Source organism: Trematomus bernacchii, unplaced genomic scaffold (assembly GCF_902827165.1).
Source record: "Trematomus bernacchii unplaced genomic scaffold, fTreBer1.1, whole genome shotgun sequence".
Taxonomy (NCBI): domain Eukaryota; kingdom Metazoa; phylum Chordata; class Actinopteri; order Perciformes; family Nototheniidae; genus Trematomus; species Trematomus bernacchii.
The window spans coordinates 3,639,497-3,657,286 of record NW_022988097.1 but is presented as its reverse complement, the minus strand read 5'-3'; the positions used below and the strand labels follow the sequence as shown (position 1 = coordinate 3,657,286).

Below are 17,790 nucleotides of genomic sequence, written 5' to 3'. Positions count from 1 at the left end.
TTTGATCACACAGGAAGATACCTTAACAGCTGGCTTCATTTTCTACAAACAGTGAATATCAGAGAGCAGGTTGGGCTGCATATGGACATTTTCTACCAGCTTTCTTGCTCAAATCCTGCTGTGATCGTTAATATATACAAATATGACACTTGTGGAAAAGCAGTACTGCCTGAAAAGTTGTATTATTGAGATTCAAACTGAAGTGATTATTTAAAAGTCATGTTCATTAACCTTAAAAATGTCTTGCCAGGAATGTCCTCAGTGATTTGCATTTGGAACCTGGAAGTTCAGGTTTGATTTGGAGCTTGAAAGACATCTTTGTGATGATTCATATTTGATACAGACGGTTGCTCAGTTGTTTCTGATTTCATAACCACGATGCGACTTGACTTACTCATGTGGCAACACAAAGTCATTGGTGAAGGATAAACACCTCCTTTCTGCTTTACTGACCATCTGGTTTTGGGACGGGGACGTATTCACAGAAAATCCACAGCCAGATCTGACGCATCCATCACTTGATTTGATCACGACAGCTCAATACAGACGGGCAAAACTTCTACAGTGAGACCGTTCAACTTCTTTTAGTGTCTGCATCTGAGGTTACTTGGAATATTTCCCAAAATCCTGTTGTGCTTTTTTGTTTTTGGCTGCCAGACAAGGCTCTCTGCCAATATTTAATAAAACACAGCAGCAAAAGCAACTAAAGCCGTTTTCAGACAAGGGAACTTTTTCAGAGTTCTAAAAATAGTTAATAGTCGAAAAACAGGAGTAAAAAGAGTGGCGCAGTGATGACGAAGGGGCCGACCTGGAAGTTAGCATCAGCAGGGTTCCCTCAACGATAAGTAATGGGATTCTTCCATTGGATTTTGGATTATTGCAGAAAATAAGATCTGTCGAAAACACATGTTTATGATACCTACGTGTTTTCTTCAGCTTGATTATTTTTCTCATGTTAACACCAATTTATGCTTTTTGAAGCGTGAATGCATCCGCCAGAAGTAAAAAGCTAACATTAGGCTATAAACAAACTACATGGCGGTCGCATGACTTTACATCAACAATTCTTCAATAAAAGGTAGATAATGTTGGGTTGGGCATGATGGGTATTATCAGCGTCATTTAGACACTTCTTAGGCATGGCCGTTGAAGACACGTGACATTCACCAGTGGGGTATTTACTGACTTTTTGGGTCAATAGGCGCTTTCACACCGCAGTACTTTTCCCACAAAGGTTCATCAGAACTCAGTTCATCAGAACTCTTTAGTTCTCATGAACTAAGTACAGATCGCGTTCACACCGGAATAAGTCCCTGGGGGAGGATTAGGCAAATGAAGCCGCTGACGTCACTTCTTCTTCTTCTGCTTTGGGTTTACTGGCAGGCCGCAAACAACTTCACGGCGTATACTGCCACCCGAAGTCCCCGGCCGGAAGTCCCCGGAGTTGGGGACTGGCTTCAGTAGAAGCTGCTGGGACTCCCAGCAGCTTCTACTGAAGCCTTCCGAGTAAATCGCAAGAACGCCCACACCTCCTCATCTCCACCGCTCCCATGTTTTCTTTTGTGTTGCCATAAGTTAGTCTCTCTGCGTTTGTGCGCTGGGCTAATGCTAATAATGCTAATGCGAGGATAATAAAATGGCGGCTTCACAAAACGTTTTGGGAGTTTTACGGGGCGTGGTTTGCAATCCGCCCAGCCAATCAGAAATAGGAACCTTTTTCTCCCACAAAAGTACCTGCTCTCTAGCAGGGACGGAAAAGGGGGTAAAAAGGTTCTGATTAACTAATTTTAGTTCCGGATTTTTTTTCTGAGGTGCTGCTCAGCTAGCTAAACCAGTTAGCGGAAATCCCACCAACCGAGTAGGACAGCTGATTCAAACTGAAATAAACAAAAGCTTACTGATAATGACTGAGCTTGTTTTGGTTTGAATGATTGTAGCAGAGTTGTTTATTCTTTGCAGTTTTAGTAAAAAAGCTAAAAGAGCTAGCTGGAACGTAGCAAACCCCTCAGCTTACCCCACTTTACAGTTCCCAAATCATTGAGTGGTTCCTCTCTTGACACCTTATGTTTGACTCTTCTAATTTCCTACTGCGTTGATACATTAGGAACAGGAGCTCAGTGATCAGTTCTAATTGCTGTGTTATTATTCAACATAATTTGATTGTTCTACATGACACCAGTTTTTCTTTGGGAGCTGCACATTTTAATCACATGTGGCAGCTTTACAGATCCATTATGGTTACAGCTCCGTTATTACTCAAAGGTCTGTAATTACATGCCCGGGCGCCGGGCTGAAAATTGTCTGGTGGCATTCTACTCCCGAGCCCATCACAGTATTAATTACCCAAGAGGTGATGAGTGTTATTAAAATGTTAGCAATTTGGAAGTTCATTGTTGACAGAAATACAGATCTGATAACCAAATATTGGTGAGGTTAAAAAGACAGGTACCATATCTGCCTTTAAGGAACTCATTGCTCATGTTACGTTTTCACAGGAAACAATTAGTCCAGCTGTCTGTCATCCCAGTGCTGCGCGAAAGTAATATCATTTACACACAAGCACTTTCACTGCCCCGAACTGCACCTAATGCTGTTTCCAACACTTTATCAGTGGCGATAGCTTCTCTAAATGTTGCTACACTCTGTGTCAGAGAGCTAAATTAGATGTCTCTTACAATCAGACTAAAAAAAACCTACTTACTGATTTGTTGTCCCCTCTTTTGTGAATACAGGTCATTTGGGATCTGATTAACATCTCCACACTTCTGCACTTATGGAGTCAGCACCAATAGGTATCACACTTTGTGAAGTGGTTGTAGTTTGTACACTGTTAATGGGCGGGTGATTGATTTTTAAGGGGAACACTCGTTTTAAGATTTACTGCAGCGAACATTTTACTGGTCTGGACTTTAATCAAAGTTTAGAGGAGGTGGTAAGGGTTTGGAATTGACCACCTAACATTTAGAAGAAAATAGATCATTACAGTTACTTTGATTGAAACAAAATAATCAGTTTTAAAGTTAAAAAGTCAAACATTTGGGGATTACAGACGTTGGCCATGCCAATGGTGCGATCACATGCTTCTCCAATGGTCCCATTTCCTGAGTTGAAAAGTAATTTTTCTGACTTCAGGGTGTTCACAACCTTTAAATTATGATGTGGAAACAATGCTACAATAAATATGAGCTGTAATGTATTGCTCTGAGCGTTTAAACAAAACGTTGCTGGCTATTTCCACTTAGATGTTTAGTTTGAGGGGGATTATGCGCTCATTTTGCTAAATATTGCGACATCACATGTATGCAGAACAAACTAAACTAAAATATGATATATTAAATTAAATATAATTTTTTGGGCACATGCTAAACCCCTCCACCGTAGATAGGTCAGTAGTAATTGGTTAAATTAAGTATATGGTTGTATTTGCACTACTGCAATAAAGTAAAGTGGGAAGTGGGTAGTGTGTGTGTGTGTGTGTGTGTGTGTGTGTGTGTGTGTGTGTGTGTGTGTGTGTGTGGGGGTAATTTCTCACCCACTATTAAAAAGTATACAGTATACTGTAAATAAGTAATTTGTGGGGGAAAAAAATAAGATTTTGATGCTGTTATCCCAATTTATATACATATGGAGTTTATTTGACTTGATAAACCGCCTACAAACAGGCGGTTAAGCTCTGCTATCACTGACATCATTATGGTTGCTCACCTGAAAGTAAAAGAAGGCCTGTCCGAACCAGTAGTGCATGATGGTAGTTTGTGCCGCGTCGTAGTGGAGCTTCTTCCAGATGAACTGGGCCATGAGCGTCTGGATCAACAGGCAGCAGCAGAGGACCGGCAGGTTGTGAGCACGAAACAACAGCGTCACCAACAAGACCAAGCCACTGTAAATCTCCCATAATCCCCTGCTCTTCAACCTGGCATCTGATGTGATGATCTGGGACCGCAGCAGGTCTTTGGTGCCCGTGAAGAGGATGCCCAAGATGAAGACGTACACAAAGCGCGCCTCCATTGTTCCCCTAAAAGAGAAGGATCACACACCGTGTCAATTTTTGCATTAAGCCGCTATTGATTTTTTTTCTCTACAAAACTCCAAGTTCAATATTCAAGTAATTGTGCTAAGTGACTCTAGGAGAGGGACTCTGGCAGCCTTGCTGTACCTGCCCATGCATTTAGCAATTAAAAGCAGACAGATTTAGTTTTTTGGACATGAGGAAAATAATTGAATTCAGACTTTATATCCCGGAGGATAACAGGAAAAGATGCTTCTTATCAAATAAAAGGTGAAAACTAAAAAGATGAAAAACAACAGAAGAGAACAAAATGAGGCTAATTAACACAAACAAAACAGCAATCTTAATACATCAAATGCACTAAAGCATAAAGCCTTCAAAAGCGTTGAAAACAAGACAGCAGGTCTGCATAAATTGTCTCTGATGCTGATATTGAAGAAAACGTTGATTAATGAGCAAATATGACAGCATCAGTACCAGCAGTTAGGAAATAAGGCTGTAAAAGCTCAGAACAATACTTTTCATTTCTTATCCTTAATGATTAGAGACAGTTTTGGACAATACACACCCAATTTCTCTATAGTCTAACAAACACTATCTCTGGTTCCTGCATATTCAGACTCTTTGTTATTATAGCATTTCAAAGTTCACTCCTTTAATTAATTTCATATCCTTGTCTCTTGATGAACAAGTTATATTTCTGTAACTCATAACCCATCTTTCATTCAGTATGCAGCGTGTCAATGTAACATTCATAATTAAAGGTATGAGACTGGAAGACAGAGTGAATGGCCCGAGGAAAACAGACTCTCTCCACACATCACTCTGTCTGTTGTACGTTCGCCATCGTTATGATTGAGAAACGTGCTATTCATATATTTCTAGTGCATTTAAGGTCATATTGCTTTTTTACAACTGTTCCTGAGAGCAAAGTTCTCTTTTTTTGTATCACAAGTTGTAAATAGAAAGGACAACAGCCAAGACTACTCCTTAATGCCACAACATGTTTAAACCAGCTGATTTGTAATGCTTAAAACGTTGTAATTGTATTCTTTCTTCTGTAATAAACCTCTGTGAAAGGCATAATCTGTCATATTATATCCACCATGACAAGGTTGCGGCAACAGTATGTCTGCTTTCCTTTCTAGATATTATACACTCCCAAGGATAAAGGTTACTGTCCCTTTAATTTAGCGTTAGACAACACAAGAGTTACTGTTTACAGGAGTTGTGAATATTACAAACTTCTTTCAATTATAGGTACAATTCTGACCCAAATCTGACATTAAACTCTTTTTATCGGTAAAAACGTCTCTCTGCTGGCGTTGCCATTGTGTTTCTATGGAGGAAGCTACCTTCGGCATCGCACATCGCCCAACATGTTTGCCGAGCTCTGCCCTTAAAGTTGAAGTTATTTCATTTTTGATCACGTTTACCGCTTACCTTTTAACGCCTACCAATCAGATGACAGACGTTAGTAGCACAGAAGGTATAGAAACAAATCTTAACATGCTTACAGCTGGAAGACTCTGCACCCAACTGCACAGTGAGCAACGAGTGAAGTGTGTATCATGTGAATGAGATTTAGGCCCAATTCCAAACAGACCCCTACCCACAGAGGGTCCACTAATTGAGTGCTGTTCCAAACCAATCAGTGGGGACTGGGAGTGGGTTATGGAGCCCTCCAATGGCGACTCTGCATCGGTCCTGACTAACCACCATCTCACCAGGTGCAACGGTGTTTGTGTCCGTCATGGAAACATTTGCTAATAAACTGTGCAAAGTTAAAGAAGTGTAATATTGTCATGTTGATGTTAACTTGAAAGTTACATTAATTGTATTTATTATAACTTATTTCCACGTGATATACAGTATATCCGTGTCTAGTCTAAACGGTACTTCATATTTATAGGGACTGCTGTAAAGCCAACCAGGTAATAAACATCAGATCTGGAAACAAAAAGAAACTTACAAAAAAAGAAATGTCACTAAAGTTTTTTGGGGTTTTATCATAATTATTATTTAATATTTGTTGTCTGAGAGGATGATGATTTGAAACCATTGTTAGGAAAAGTTAAAACTGTGATCCTGTTCCTGCTGGAGAGAGGGGAGTTTGTCCCAAAACGTGCCACTGTATTTACAACCTTCACCTTAACCCTCCTATTGTCTTCGTTTCCCCCCCCCCCCCTTACTTTGGTGTTCACGGTCAAATTTGACCGGTCCTGTTTTAACTGCTATTACATTAACACAAAAACCATTAATCATCACCAAATTTCATTTAACACCCTTTCAAACTGTAAATATTGTATCAGACTACTGGTATACATGAAAAACTGCAGTAAATATACAAAGAATAGACACTGAACATGTATTGCGTGTGCCAGGTGTGATCCATGTGGGGGGATGGGCACATAAGAGCGGGAAATGTGTCCAATTGTTCTGTTTGTGTTTGCCAGGTGTAATTCACATGGGGGGATTGGGCACATAAGGGGGGGGGACATATTTAGAGTATGTATGTGTGTGTGTGTGTGTGTGTGTGTGTGTGTGTGTGTGTGTGTGTGTGTGTGTGTGTGTGTGTGTGTGTGTGTGTGTGTGTTTTATCTGATCCGGATGGTTGCTAATTCCTTTTCTTTATGGCGGTCATTTTTGACCGGGAACACCATGGGTGTTACAAAGTTGACTAAATCATCCAAAATTCAATGAAAGTGGTGATCAGCAATTGTATATGTTCAAATGAAGCCTTAATGCAATCGAATGTAAAACAAAAAAGTTACGATTGATGAAAGTAGTAAATCGGTCAGATTTGACCCGAAGACAAGAGGAGGGTTAAAGAAGAAGCCTCATTCAGCGGAGAGTGAGGCGTAGGCTCCACGAGGACGAAAACAGGTTGAATCCGCATATTTCTCATGCGTATAGCCCTTTAAGCTCGACGACGCCGTAAGGGAAACGTAGAAACAGACCCCGCAAACGACAACGGGTCCAAAGGTGGATAGATCTGGGAACGGAGCGCTCTGGGGGGTCCAACGGGGCCGTGGGGTCGCCTATACGGTCATGCGTTTCATAGCCCCGCCTCTCCCCGCCTCTCCCCACCTCTGCTGCTCACCTCCGCAAAAGTACACTGCACACTGAATTCAGATTATTTATCTTTATCTCGATATGAACATAAACGCGAGTGAAGTCTAATCTGACAGGACGGAGACACGCAGCTCCTCCGGCTGTGAAGCAGCGAGAGCAAAACACACACTTCAAGTCAGATCACCACCCTTAGCTATTTTAATTACCTCTCAAACTACCTAAACTAGTTATAAATATGTTTATTTTTACTGTCGGGTTTACTTACTGGATCAGCTGCTGCATGAGGAAGCATGAAGATTTAAACTTTAACACACATTGACCGGCGAAAAACTCTGCGCGGTTCCCTCCGCCCCCACCGCGGAGAATAAACAGAAGTGCAGCCATGACAACCATTCTTCTTCGCTGCTTTTGTGGAGGAAGTTACAGCGCCACGTACAGGTTCGGCATATGTACTGCAGCTTTTCCAGCGTTTGGATGTAAACGGAGCCGTCTCGTGGAGCTTGACACAATCCGGTGTATATTGCGTGGGGACGGAAGGTTTTTTGCGGTTGCGTTTGTGTTACTCCGATGCGTTTTGCCGTATTTTTCCTCGTGGAGCCGGGGCCTGAGACTACAGATGGAGTTCACTGCGTCACGGAGTAGGAGTGTGTGGGGGTCGGTTTGGAATTTGGCCTTTTTTTTTTTTTTACAGTTGGCTTGCCCCACTTCAGTTTGTTAATTTGAAAATGATTGTCTTTCTGATATCAGAAACTGTGCTTGTTTTCTTAGCTCTGGTTGGTTACATGCAAAAATAGTTTCTCTATGACTCAACCTCTTTTGCCCCACACATTTAACATGACACGTTTAGGAAACAGGACGTTCTATCTTTAATAGTTTGACAGATGATCAGTAAGCTACATAAGCTTTAAATTCACGTCAGCGAGATTGACTGCAGACTTAACGATGGCTAAGATTTACTGCCCTGTAAATCTGAGTCTAAAAGCTGAAGCTACTACAAGGTTAAACAAGGCTCTTCTTCTAAAAGGCTTACTCGACAAAAAATCATTTTCCAACCATCAATAATTGATATGCTCAAAAAGGTCCCAAATTGAAGCTTTAAAGGAAAAGTGCTTTCGATTATGTGGGCAATTACATTGAGTTTAATTTACATTTCAGGCATTCAGCTTCATTCACAGAAACTTCAATACAAATACTTTTTCATCCTTAATATCTGCATTTTAATTAATGTCCAAAATGGAGGAATAATTGAATTAGGCCTTAAGAAACAGAAAACAGAAAATAAAAGAGTGGTAGGAGCTCCAGTGATAAGTGGCTTTATTCCATGTCAGTCCAAATGAAGGAGGAACGAGAGCATTAAGAGCTAATGAAGTTTGGGGAATCAATGCTTCTTTAAAGGAATTACAGCCTGAGGAAACTGAGACTTTTAATTATATTCTTAGCAAACATGAAGAGATTAACCCAGTCATTAAGAACACACCATTTGATATGACTTGTACCTATTGATCCCAGTACCCCTCATCATTATTTAAAGTAGCTTCTGGTCATATTTCCAAACTACAAAGGGCTCAAAAGCTTTTAGAAAATCTTTTCCTTCACAATCATGACATTGCAAACACCCTTCTTCTCAAGAGAGCGCTGACACAAGGTGAAGGGACGTTGCAGCAGAATGAAGTCAAAGCTGAAAAGTACGACAGGATAATAGCTGACCCTGAAGGAGTTGAGCAAGTATTGGACATGTATTATTAATCAGTGCGTTTTGTGGAAACCTGTTCCAGCGTAGGAAAGGAGCAGAGTAATATGCTCCATACAGCACTATTCTTTATTATTCACAACTCCCCGAACAATGTGGCAGGGATTGTATTCATCATTATTTTATGCAAAGGAAAAGGGGAAAATCCTGGCCTGGATTTGATTTTATGCGAGGACAGTGATGGATTTCAGCTGCCGGGCTTAGTTGTTAACTCTTTGAAAAAAACGGCTTTATGTTTGTGTTTACAAAAAGTACCATGCCTTGTCTTAAAGAGGACATTTCACATCTGATTTGTATTTAGTGTCTCTATTGTGATATGATGTCATGCTTTAATGTTCAAAAAGTGCTTTATTTGTCTCGTACTGCCTGTGCTTCAGGTTGGATGGCCGGCTCTGTTGTGATTGGTCAACTGCTTAGAAATGTCCCGCCCCTTAGCCTATCACGTACAGTGTGTTGGTGCGCTAGCCAATAGAAGTGCGGGTTTTACGCAGTGATGTTACTAAGTTACGGAAGTTAACAATGGAGTCAGGGGGGGGGAGTGTGTGGGAGAGAAACTCCCTCTGGAGGGAACTTTGGGATTTTAGTCTTTGCAGACCATTTACATACACAAAAACCTAAATAACACACTACAGGAAATAGAAAAACCCCAAAAAGAATAATAGGGCCTCTTTAATACCATGCTTCCCACAAAGAAAGCAGGAACCAACAGAAAGGAATCTTGTTGCTTTGACAAATTCTGACGCACAGAAATCCCTCCTCCATGTCTGAGCTATAAAGGCTATTTGCTGTTAACGCCATTTCCCCAATTGCAGCCCCACCAAAGTGGCGGCAGTTATTTCAAGTGTCTCCTGATTGTAGTTCACCAAACAGCACAGCTTTGCCCCATTACATTCCTAAACGTTTCATGTCATACTTAAATTAGTCATTCAGCTAAAAGGGGGATTACGTAATCCATTTTCCAAACAAGTGAAGATGGCACTATGCAAAACATTTTGGATCTTCAGTCTAGAGGGAGATTAATTTCCAGGCTACAGAAGGTGTAATTGTAAAGTCATTATTAAACAACAAACCTCTTCAGAAACAATTGGCCATTTTCTATGTAGGAGTTTGTAAAAGTCGTTTACCTTTAGCATTCTGCTGTTCAGACCACGGAGCAAACACCAAGGTCGCAGCAGTCTTATTCCAGAACAATAACAAAGAAGAGGCCAAAGTTGTCGAGATGATAATAGTGTTCAGCTGTGTCTCCAGCAGAGCACATTTATCACCAAGAACAATGGGTAAGAGTTCATTTTGTTTTGTTGAGATTACATGTGGTCACGAGAATTTGAGCCTCGAAACATTACTCCTGTCAGATTAATTAAACAAGGCGGGTCATTAAACATTCATTAAAGCAGATTCAGTAATGCAGTCATTAATCAACGGATCAAAGTATATCCAGTCAGGTACATTGAAAATCACTATACCTTAAAAATATGTAAGAAACAGCATTACTCTCAAGCTGACTTACTCTGGTGTTGCTTTCATACCTTACACTTTATCATGACTTTATTTAAAGGACGGTAAAGGTTGCAAAGGATCAGGCACCTTTGAATAGTGAACTTATTTTGGGTGAGGGAAATGGCAATTCTAGATGTTATGGCACTGTTTGGTATATCGGAATCATTAAATGGTAACCAGGCAATGCATTATGCAGCGCACCCTTATCACAGTATAAATCATAAGCCAGCACCCCAATAGGTATCCAGTATAATTACAACAATGCATTCTTGATTCCACATCACTGTCTACTGGGTGATTATATTTTATGTTTCATGATATTTTATAGATCCTAGCTAATCTTTGTAATATTAATGTGGAATTTAATGAATAGATGTTTGTCAAATTCATGGATTTTGTCTGTTTAGAACATGGCAAAAAGTGTGACTATGTGCATATGAAATGGTAAATAAAGTCTGAACAAATAATAACTATATTTCCATATAGTTTACTTTATTCCCCATCATTTTCCACCCTGAACATTATCGGAATTTTGCAATCCTATGCACCAGCTCCTTATGAGGAATGGGGTCCTACATAAACATAAGATATAAAGTTATTCTACATTGATCTGCATGTTATCTTCTCACTGGTTTGACTTAAGTGGAAATGAAATTGGAAAATAATGATGTCACAAGTTTTTTCATTATTAAACTTTTCATATTTAACACCATTGGATGGTTGAACTTTGATTGGTGCTTATTAAGTCATAAATATGACATGTTATTGAGGGAAATGTCAGCTTTTTGTTCTCAGGACTTCTTTAGCCTCAGGGAATCCCCCACCTTGCTCTGTGAGAAAACTCGATCTGTTGAATCAATCTGATCTTGTTTGCTGCAGTTTGTGATGTTCATAGTAGCAGTGGGCAGAAAACTGTAGCCTGTCAAGCTGTGGTACAGAGGAGCTGCCTGGATTCTATGTTACCTTGGAAACAAGCGTTGGTGTTCCAGCGAGTCAATAAGAAAAGGTAAGACTACGACCAATGCCCTCAACATGTTTGCTATATCCCATTCATCAATCACCTGCATCGGGCTAACACTTACAGTAAATCAGCCAAAACAAGTCATTCACTGCCAGGGGAAGCTTTGCAGCAGACGCCTGAGGATGAGGAGGGACGGCCCACTTTGTCTGAGCCCTGGTCTTTCTATGGGATAAATCTAGGCATGTCAAAGTCGAAACTATTAAAATGCCACTGGGACAAAGTGCCAGACTTTGAGACAATGGTTACCAACAAAACGGCTAGTTACACTACAAACCACTGGATCAATATGGGAGCATTTGGCAGACTGAATTACATTACATTAAATTACATTACTATGTACTATTACTATTACGTTACTTGTTAGACGCTTTTATCCAAAGCGACTTACATACTCAATACCGTGGGCAATCCCCACAGGAGCAATTTGGGGTGAAGTGTCTTGCCCAGGGACACAACGACATACTGACTGCAGTGGGGTTTGGACCTGTGCTCCCCTGATCCGAACACCAACGCAATAGTCCACTGCGCCACACGCCCCCCCAAAATGAAATTCATGAAAATGTAATCTCACAAGTGCTACATTCTTATCCAAGTGCTCTGATTAATAAATGTATTCTTTGATTCTGAAAAAGTAACATTATATTTATGTTATTAAGCCTTTCGAGGCCATCGCTAAGATGCTGTGCAACTTAGTCCACATCCTGATTTATTCACACACACTGAGAAAATGGATTGAAATAAAAAAAAAAAAAATGTTTACACTATTTATAGGCTGATATTTACAACAAAACAGGCTTCACTCTATGTCATTATTTGTTGTGGTTACTACTAAGTAGTTTCATGTGGACTTAGACATCCAGCACCCCATATAGCAGTGGTTCTCAAACTTTTTCTGTCAGGCCCCCCCCCCCCCCCCCTTTGGAGAAAAAAAAAAAGTCGGGCCCCCCCAACACAAATAGTCACGTAATGGGCCAAGTTAACATTTATTAAAATACATCAATATGAACGTGAGCATTCCTTTCAAAAAAATCACTTTGCTAGAACAGTGATAATAAAACAATGCTCCATAAGTCTGTGTGCTCAAAAAAAAAAATAGATAATACAATTGTGCAATCCCTTTGCTAGAACAATAAGTTATAATACTTTGCCACTTTGCAATCTGTGCAAAAAAATGAAAAGAAAGAAAATGCTGATATTTGGCAAAAAAGTGTGTGTTATCACAGCATTAGTGGCTGCAATGAGCCTGTTTGGCACTGCACATTTCTTCAAAACGGGGTTGCAGGCTCAGTGGCGGCACCAGAGATTTTCTTTTGGGGGTGCTGTGGGGTAGCTTGACGTTTCATAGAGGGTGCTCAAACATTTAGGGTTTCCCATTAATGTACCGGGCGCTACAGTGGAATGTTCTACTGCAACAATCCTCCCACGCACATACACAGTACACCTGCGACTGTTACAATGAAGGCTCGATATTCAGCTCAAGGCATATAGGTGTAAGCAGGGGTAAAGTGCTATTTTTATAAGTGGGGAGTGGACCTAAAATCCTCTAGGGGGGTCCGGGGGCATGTTCCCCCGGGAAGATTTTTTTTAAATATTGAAGTTAAAAGCATCAATCTGGTGCACTTTGAGAGCAAAATGAAGAGATCTATGGATACCTCTCTCAACACCCATATGAAACAGAACTGTAAACAGATTTACTTTTTCTTTATGGATATTTTACTAATCACTCCCCTTTTAAACTCTATTCTTGTTTTACTGTCATAGTATTTCATAACTGTTTTTCATTTATTCTCTTACCTATAATGATCATATAAACGTGTGCCTCGGAAATAATTGTTTACATTAATCGTGACCAAACCGTTTGAGACCCACTGAGATAACTAATCTCAGTGGGTAATCTAAACACTGAGAGAGTCCTTTACCTCACTGAGCTGAGGTTATCTGAGCCTCTCAGTCTGACAGGCGAGAGTTCTCCCTCCACCTTGTTGTTGAAAAAGCTCCTTATATCCGTTAGCGTAGCTAGCTAGCACCAGATGCTAACAACAACAATCTCCGGTACCGGTGCGCGCTCTCTCTCTCTCTCTCTCTCTCGCTCGCGCACGCACACAAAATGGCTCGTTCCACACACACACAGAGCCGAGCTTGAATGAAACACAGAGACCCAGACATACTTGTACTGTAGCATATTATTTTCGAATCAATCATTTTTCAAATTATGAATTTCACACATAAAAATAAAAAAGACATACATTTCTTGGGGGTGCTATGGCTATCCCAGGGGGACCTGCAGCACCCCCTAGCGCCCCCCTGACGCCACCGATTGACCTTCCATCCTCAAAATGTACATTACACACCTGTGTCCCACAGCGCCCTCATAGGTTTCTAAATGTAACTTCCGCCGGTCATGCCGACGTCATAACAATTATGTTTTCAAAAAAATGTCCTCCTAGTCTCTGGCGCCCCCCCTGTCATGCCTCTGCGCCCCCCACTTTGAGAAACACTTCCAAAAGATCAACACTTGCTATAGTGCTGGCAGTGTGATTATGTCTCTAGTGTTTTTAGCTTTATGTTAGATACAAAATAAATAAGCTTTTTTCTACATTAAAGAAAGATAAAGTACACACTAAAGCACTATTATAAACAATGCTTAACGTCAGCGGAGAATAAGGATTTGTTAAATGTTACCAATAATATTTTCAACCAACACAGAAACAGGGTTATAAAATAGTTTACCTCTTGGGTAATAAAACTGAGAGATGAATTCTGTGTGTGAGTCTGTGTCTGTCTGCGTGTGCGTATGGCAGGGGTTCACAGGTGTTTTGAGACGAGTTTGAATACATTTCCATTTTTAAGCGAGATCGGTATGCATGAATATTTTTAAATTGGGAACCTGCACAACAGTGGCTGTCTAGATAAAGCAGTACATGATAAAATGGGTCATCTTTTGTGCAGGTGTGAAGCACGTACACACACAGAGATGAAAACAGACGTTTGCAATGCCTCTTGTGGCTTTATGTTTGGTAGAATATATGCCATAAATGCAAAAGAAAGAGGATGGAGATGACAGGAAACTTTGGCTCTGATGTATAGAGGCTTAGACAGACTTGGCCTTCAGCCGGATTCTTTGATGTCGAGCTATTTCCTTTTTGATCACTTGTTAAGAAAATGTGATTGGCTTCAGCCTTTCCTGTTACCTCAATTGCCTCTTTCGCCAATTTAAATTGTTATTAATGCTTGGGTCATACTCTGTGATCCCCTCGATACTTAATACAAATAATGCGGGGTGCAGATCTTTGCCCTGTCAGTTCACTGGCTGTCTATTTTTAGGTTCATTTGTGATGATGCCATAAGGAAGGGTGTGTGTGAGAGAGAGGGAGAGAAACAGACACAGAGAGACAAACTGTATCCACAGTAACTCTTTGAACCGTTTAAAGGGAGCAGCGTTGGCGTTTCTCAACCCCATTAGCCATTTTGAAAGATGCAACATCGCAATTAGGCCGTTGGCACAAAGGGAAGGCGAGGGGGGAACCGGGGAGTTGTCAGGCGGCTTTACTCTGATAAAAATTACAGAGAGAGTAACCCAGGAACACCAGACTTTAACTCAACAAAGATACTGCTTTTAACATTTACATTATGTTGCGAAAGAAAAAACACGGTATTGAAAAATGCAACATGTTGCTTTTTCATTCTAGAGAAAGTGCTCTTAATATTCCATCTAAATAAACTAATGGTAGAATGTTACGAAGTGCAAACACAAATACTGTATTTAAAGGGGCCCTCTAATGCTTTTTGGGGTTCTCCCTTTCCTGTAGTGTGTTATAGGTTTGTGTGCATGTGAATGGTCTGCAAAGGCTAAAATCACTGTGTTCCCTCCAGAGGGAGTTTCTCTCCCACACACTCCTCCCCTGCCTGGAACGCCTCCATTGGACTCCTTTATTTACACCTGGAACATAGTGACATCACTAGGTAACACTCACATTTCTATTGGCTAGCGTTCCAACACTTTGGGACATCACTAAGCGCTTAACCACAACAGAGCCGGCCAGCTAACCAATCAGAGCAGACTGGGCTCTGGTTTCAGACAGAGGGTGAAAATAGGTGCTCCACTAAAGTGTTTTCATTATGCTTCTTTATACCCCACTACATTTTGTAAGCAAATGTTGGACTTTTTATTCCACTACATTTATTTGACACGTGAGGTAACTTTTCAGATTAGTAGCTAATACAAAAAACAAATCAAAAAACAAATCAACATATAAGTAAGTATAGGTTGCAGTACAGCTGCAGTACACACCTTTATCAGTGTGCGTGAAAGCATCAATAATACCAATCCAGTATTTTAATATATTTCTGATTTGCCGTAACGCATTACGAGTAAGTTAAGTAGCAGATCTGAGTACTTCTTCCACCACGGAAAAAAACCTTAAATTCGGCTACATTGTAGTTAACATAAGCCAAATCAAATAAATACAGTATATCCAGCCCATGAGAAATCATCAACATTCTTTGAATTAAATCAGCAAATGGACGCTAGTCCACATTAAAGTATAAAAACAGATATAGCTTCTCCTCGCCAGGCAATCAGAGTACAGCACCTGGGATGGACTGAATGTCATTGTCATTGCCCAAGACTAAAAGTTTGTTTTTGCTAAGATATATTTCGCAAGGAATTCACAGACTATGTCCAAAATACACCCTTGAGGCGGAGCGCCGTAATGATCAACTTGTTGAAGAAAAAGCTGAAGGACTGGATCAACGGCAACCTTGTCAATCATGCAGTTCGTCAAAAGGAGCCAGGGTCCCTGCATGTCATTAGTCAGGTGTCTTTGTATGGGTGAGGGTGAGAGGTTGAGATTTTAATTAGCTGAGGAAGTAGGAGAGACTGCCAAGGAGAACAGGAAAGGTTAGGGAAGGCCAGGTACCGGTGGTAGATGAAGGAAGGTCAGGAAATCTAGACAGGAAGACTGTGTGCAGCCCAGCACACTCATTATTTTCTGACGGGGGGTTAGTGGGAGATAACTCTGTGCCAAGCTACAGTCTGCAGAATGAAAAATTACCACACTTAGGAGCTGCAAGATTGTCGATTTCCCCTCTTTTCGGACAATGCTAACAAGAGCTATTACATATAGATTGCGCTAAAGGGTTCTGGGTACGCAGTGCGAAGAGGCATCAATCTTCAAGGATAATCATGCATTTTTCAAAGCCCACGTTAAACATGATTTTGCATTATTCACGGTGAGTTCAAGGACGCAACAGATTGTCTCAGGTGCACAAAAGGGGAGGGTTGTGCTACGCATTAACTGTTATATGAAACTTGTGTGTTTGATTGAATTTTGAGGGGCTGGGAGAGGAGGTTCCTTCACTCAGGTGTTCACAACAAGGGTTGCAGCAGCAGCAGCAGCAGCTCGAAGAAATCCAAACTCCTCTAAGCATTTATATTTAAAAGATAGCAGGAGGAACTCAAGAGCAATATAGGAATTGAGATGAACAGGTTTATTTTCTCACAAAAAGCTGAGAAAAGCAACATCCTTATTACCAAGCAGTACAGCAGGTAGTTTAATGTCTAAATGTTAAAGCATTTTCCATCATTACAAATGTGTTCAGTCTTCTAAGGGATATTCTTCAATTCTAACCCAGATCTGTCAAAGAATCGCTCAATTGAATATGACTTTTCCCCGTCTCACCTATAATATATTCATCATGTTTACTATCCTAGTTCAGTGTGTTGACAGGCAGAGAATTTTGTAATGCTTTTTGTAGTGACATCCCTCTTTTTAATGGTGTTTACATTTTTGTACTTATTTATTTAATTGTGTCTTAACATCTTATTCTATTTATTAGTTTTTTCTTATGTCTTCCTTTGTTTTACTGAGAGGGCTATCTGTCGTGAACCTTTGGATCACTTTTTATTTTTATTATACTTTTTTATTATCGTACCTTTTTTACATCCTTGTGTTCCTTGAATCGTTATATTATGCTTTTATGCTGCATGTGTGCAAAAAGGTTCCAACATTGACCTGAATTGAATTTCACTCGATTTTAATTTGTAAGCTGCACTTAGTGAATTAAATGCGCTTTACAAATAAAGTTGTTTTATTATTATTATTAAAAAACAGAAAAGTGTTACTATAGAATGATACAAAAGACAGTCACTGAGGGTGAATAAGTAACTAAAGGACGTGCATTAAGACTTCAATACCTTCATCTTGATGGAAGCACTTTGTGTTTACAATGCATTAATGCCACAATAAAACAGCTGAGGCTGATGGGAAACCCTTTAGTTTTGCAGGTATTTATAGTCATTAACCAAAGAGTTGGACTTTTAACACCTTTCTGAACAATGGAGAGCAAAGCATTGTGTTGTATTTTTGTCATGGGAACTAAACACAAACTCATTATCAAGCCAAATAAAAAGCAAATTTACAAAGCTCAATATTTTGT

The 17,790-nt window shown here is 40.2% G+C and overlaps 1 protein-coding gene across 1 annotated transcript in view; it reads right to left on the bottom strand.

Annotated features, from left to right (window-relative positions):
• The window catches only part of pigg (phosphatidylinositol glycan anchor biosynthesis class G), a 78,258-nt gene that overhangs the window by 12,355 nt on the left and 48,113 nt on the right, over positions 1 to 17,790 (bottom strand). The window contains exon 11 of the mRNA XM_034121240.1: positions 3,706 to 4,015. Coding sequence (XP_033977131.1) covers positions 3,706 to 4,015 — 310 coding nt within the window. The remainder of the gene's footprint in view (positions 1 to 3,705; positions 4,016 to 17,790) is intronic.